The 5191-nt window shown below is 34.4% G+C and overlaps 1 protein-coding gene across 1 annotated transcript; it reads left to right on the top strand.

Annotated features, from left to right (window-relative positions):
- Positions 1 to 2511: 2511 nt before the first annotated feature.
- On the top strand, positions 2512 to 4605 carry LOC145003357 (cytochrome P450 76C1-like). Its single transcript, XM_078962482.1, has 2 exons — positions 2512 to 3549; positions 3733 to 4605. Exons 1-2 carry the CDS (start codon positions 2557 to 2559, stop codon positions 4351 to 4353), a joined length of 1614 nt encoding a protein of 537 aa, XP_078818608.1. The 5' UTR covers positions 2512 to 2556; the 3' UTR covers positions 4354 to 4605.
- Positions 4606 to 5191: the final 586 nt, after the last annotated feature.

Below are 5191 nucleotides of genomic sequence, written 5' to 3'. Positions count from 1 at the left end.
TACGAAACGAAAGGCATCGATTTCCCTCACGCACCTTTCGAAAAAATCAATGGAGTTGACCCAGTCGATTCCAAAGGCGGGTCTATTTCGGTGCTGCTCGCCGCAATTGGAATCCAGGAGTTCGGTGCATCAAGGAATGTGCGAAGTGGAGGTGAATTTTTGTTTAGTGGAAGCGAATGTGGTGTCGCCGCTGGTGTCGCTGTTGGGGGATTCCGATTCCGATGTTTGTGAAGCATCTTTGGATGCGTTGTTGACTTTAATTGAAGCTGAAAGGTTAGCGTTTGGGTGTAAAGTACTGGGCGAAGCTAATGCGATACCTCAAATTATAAAATTGCTAAATAGCAACAATTCGAATTTGCAATAAAAGGTATTGAATGAGTTAGAGAGGGTTTTTATGTTGTGAGCAACGATGACGACGTGGCTAAGCAACGGCAGCAGGTTGAGAGAGAGGAAGAGATGAGATTTTTGTCCGGCGATGGATTTGAACGCAGCAAAAATACTTCTAATTTGGGAGGAAGTAAATTGGGGTTACTGGATTTACTAATTTGCCCCTGATGAAACGTTATTGAAACAAGCTAAAACATTATTGAAACAAATTTTATGTGGCAATTCCTTTGATAATTCTTTTTTAACTAAAAAATCAAAATAAAACTTTTTAATTCTTTTTTTTATAATGTAGAAATTATGTTATAACTAAATTTTCAAAACAATTAAAAATAATATTTTATTTTTGTTGTTGAGTTTTCAAAAATAATTTTGTATTTTTAATATATATTTTTAAATAATTTTCTATATTTTGCTACGGAAACATATTTCATAACTACTAACTACGGAATTTTCCGTAACCAAATATCTATGGATTTTGATTTCGTAGCTATTTTGTAAATTTATCATTTTGTAACAAATTCCATAATAGATTAGCTACAAAATTTTATTTTGTAGCAAATTTTCCTAGCAAAATAGCTACGGATTCTAATTCCATAGCTAGCTAGCTACGGATTTTTATTTTGTAGCTAGCCAATTATGTAGCCAACTAGCTACATACATGGATTTTGTAACAAGTTTCATAGAGAACTAGCTACAACCAAAAAACCTGTAGCATTATTTGTAGTAAACTAGCTACGGATTTTAATTCCGTAGCAATTATTCAAGATTTAGCTACGGAATGCAATTCCGTAGCCATTTTCGTAGCAAATTAGTTACAACAAACCATTTTGTAACATATTTCGTAGTAAAATAGCTATGAATTTAGACTCCGTAACAACTTTATGTAGCTATTTAATATTTAGCTACATAATGCAAATCCGTAACCATTTATGTAGCAAAATAGCTACGACAAGTCGTTCCGTAGCATATTCCGTAGTAAAGTAGCAACGGATTTTGATTGCATAGTAACTTTCCGTAGATATTTAGGATTTTTCTTGTAGTGATCTTTGATTTTGTTCTAATTACTCCTTCATCTTACCGACTTGAACATTGGACACCCCCCCCCCCCCCCCCCTCATTATCTCTACATGGGTGGAATTCTCAATTCCAGATCGTCACAATCGAATTTCAGAATTCCTTGGCACCAACTCAATGGGAATTTTAAATATAGAGATCTTACGACTTACACATATTACTAAGTCCCAAATAACAAAAACTCCATATCAATTCCTGAATTTCATGCTAAAAAAACACATATAAGATCAATAGACACCACATGCATAGAGCTACGAACTGAATTTACAAATGAGAGTCAATCTAGAGATGTTTAGTGTACGGCGAAGATGATATATGGAAATACAAGATACCTAGCTTAATCTTTAATTTGAGATTTTGCTTGGGAAGGGTATTTTGAGAAATTCAATAAAATTTTAAGGTCTAAATAAGTTTTTTAATATTAACTTGGTATTATTCAAATTAAAAATTACGTTTTGATATAAATATAAATTTTATAATTTGATCAGGATATAGAAATAATTTTGATTTTTAGAAGGATGTAGAAATAGTATCTAAAATTCAAAAGGATATGAATCAAATTTTCTCTAATTATAAAAAAGAAAAAAAATAATAATAAAGAAAGATATAAAAGTGTTTTTCATATGCATGAGAGACCAACGATTGTAATTTCTTCATAACACAAATACACGATCTATCAACATTGCAAATGTTTGACCAAGTATGCGAATCTGAGTATCTACCTAGCACATGGACCAGATCTATAATTCACTCAAATATAAAATATTACCTACAGGAAGGCTTTCAATAATGGAATTGACATTTTGAATTTCCTAATAAATAATTTAAGCAATTATTAATCTTGAACAAAAAAAATTATTATATCATATGATATGTCGCTAACTGGATGACCAATGTGTCATGCAAAATAGAAACAGAAAATGAATGGTATCTAACCGTTTCTAAAATAATAGAGTATAAGGTTTCACACGGTTTTGACTTTCGGATTAATAAGCAATAAATGTGAATCACGCATATATAATTTTAACATTTTTGGCTTGTTTAATTTAAGCAAGCAGTCGCTTGGGGTTTAAATCCGGAAGTCGATTTTCTTTTATGGTATTCACATTCATCATATTCAAAAAAATGGAAGAACTCAGCAACTCATCATGGTGGTGGGAACTGTCGGCCAGCAACAAACACCACCTTACTCTTGCAGTTGCCACCATTTCAGTAATGATCTTTGCTATTTCATGGCGGAGATGGAAGTCTTCGAGCTCTTCAGGTGCACCATCATTGCCACCAGGTCCTCGTTCCTTGCCGATTGTAGGTTACCTTCCATTTCTTGGTCGTGACTTACACAAACAATTCCGTAACATGGCTCACATTTACGGACCCATTTTCAAGTTTCACTTGGGAAGCAAACTTCATGTCGTCATAAATACACCTGACCTAGTAAAGGCTGTGGTACGTGAGCAAGATGACATATTTTCTAACCGGAATCCGTCAATAGCTGCCTTAGCGATCTCCTATGGAGGCCGAAATGTAGTATTTTCTGACAACAATTCAGCTTGGCGTAACCTTCGTAAGATATTTGCCCAAGAGGTTCTAAGCAACAAGAATCTTGAAGCGTGCAGGTTTTTTCGAAGGGATGAAGTTAGGAAAACTATCAAAAATATTTATAGTAAAATCGGGACAACAATTGACATCAGCGAGATTGCTTTCTCAACAGAGGCTAACGTCCTCACAAGCATGGTTTGGGAAAACACTTCAGATCCAAACGCAAAAGGTCGCCAATTTGGAGCAGAGTTGAAGCGGATTTCTTCAAATATCGTTGAGCTTCTGGGACAGCCGAATCTCTCTGACATCTTCCCTAGTGTTGCATGGCTTGATCTACAAGGCATTTTACGGAAGATGAAGAGGCAACTTCATCAGTTGGATGAAATTTTCACAACCATTATCGAGGATCGAATTATATCTAACTCAAAAAAGCGGAAGGATGCTGGTGGGCATGAAGGAAAGAAGGATCTTTTACAGATCTTGTTAGAGCTCATGGACCAAAAAGACGCAACATCGATTAGCATAACACAGATTAAGGCACTTCTCCTGGTAATTAATATTCTTTAAAATTACTTCCAAAGAGTTAATTTTGCATAGTTCAAATATTGTAGTCACACCTATCAATAATTGAGAAAGATTCAGCTGTATGAATAAGAAATGAAATGGCGTTAGAATTTTCCTTTTAGTCGGCCTGCAAAATTTACAAATTTTGTTGAACTTTGGTTGTATCAGGACATTATGGTTGCCGGATCAGAAACAACCACAACGCTGATAGAATGGGCAATGGCAGAGATCATGCAAAACGATGACATAATGAAAAAGGTTCAACAAGAATTAGAAGAAATTGTAGGACTTGACAACATTGTCGAAGAATCTCATCTCCCTAAACTACAATACCTAGATGCAATAATTAAAGAAACATTTCGGTTGCACCCTGTAGTCCCTCTCATACTCCCAAGATCACCAAGCCAGGATTGCATAGTCGGTGGATACACCATTCCAAAAGGATGTACTGTGCTGCTGAATGTTTGGTCAATCCATCGGGATCCTCGGTATTGGGACAATCCGTTAATATTCAATCCAGAGAGGTTCTTGACAAACAAATATGATTTCAAAGGAGGCAATTTAAATTTCCTCCCGTTTGGATCTGGAAGAAGATTGTGTCCAGGTGTTCCATTGGCGGAGAAAATGCAAATGTATATCTTGGCATCGCTCTTACACTCATTTGACTGGAGCTTGCCGGAGGGTGAAGAGCATGACCTCTCTGAAAAATTTGGAATTTCACTAAAGAAAAAAGAACCACTCATCGTTGTCCCTTCACAAAGGTTGCCGAACGAGAACCTCTATATGTGATGTAAGTCTGAATTCCGCACTGGTTTGTTGAATGCATTTTATATATGTATTGTTATGTTGATCGAATGTGTATGAATAATGAATTTCTAGTGTAGGCCTCTTTTGTGTTTATGACTTAATTAGTTAATTAGCTAGCGGTTGGTACATACATGTACGTACTCGCTGGAAATCAACTGGACTGAATTGGATTGGATCAGATTTATTGTATAGTGTTTTGGTACGTTTATCAAAAAATTAGACAAATTTTATAAATGTGTCAAGTAATGACGAGCATATAACTTTTGAGGACCTTAAAATTACAAAATTATCTTTAATGTAGAATAACCATCACCGTTTTGAATTTATTGAAAGTTTAAAAATAAATTAGTTATAAATCAACAAACAAACTTCAATATATAATATACATATAATTCATTTTCGATCCAAAAATAAATAAAATAAAATAAAAATTTAATAGTTACAAAAGAAAATTTCTCTTAAATTTAAAGTAGTAACCCCAAAGTTTTGGAATTGGGATAACCTTTTTGTTTGTTAACTATTGGAAATCAGCCCCTTTCCCACATGATAAAGAACCAAACTTACACCCTCATATCGACTCTCATGTATTGCTCAAGGTTATTGGGTATTCTCAATGCTATATTACTTTCAAGAAAGAAAACTGATTATAATTTTAACGAAAACTATCTATTTATATACTACATGCTAAGTACAATAAAATAGCAAATACAATAACAAACTACCTAGTCCATGTACTCCTTTATTGTCTCCATGAAACGTGCCATGCATATATAAACCCCACTAACTCTTGTTCATTTAATTATTAACCTTGAGACCAAGC

The sequence above is a fragment of the Lactuca saligna genome, chromosome 6 (genome assembly GCF_052625555.1).
Source record: "Lactuca saligna cultivar CGN05327 chromosome 6, ASM5262555v1, whole genome shotgun sequence".
NCBI classification, from domain to species: domain Eukaryota; kingdom Viridiplantae; phylum Streptophyta; class Magnoliopsida; order Asterales; family Asteraceae; genus Lactuca; species Lactuca saligna.
This window is presented reverse-complemented; position numbering and strand designations above follow the sequence as displayed.

What these genes read in the sequence shown, in the direction of transcription:
- LOC145003357 (XM_078962482.1), top strand. Translation starts at nt 2,557, where the DNA reads ATGGTATTCACATTCATCATATTCAAAAAAATGGAAGAACTCAGCAAC. An exon ending in AGATTAAGGCACTTCTCCTG is followed by an intron (nt 3,550 to 3,732) that starts GTAATTAATATT and finishes TGGTTGTATCAG; the next exon opens with GACATTATGGTTGCCGGATC.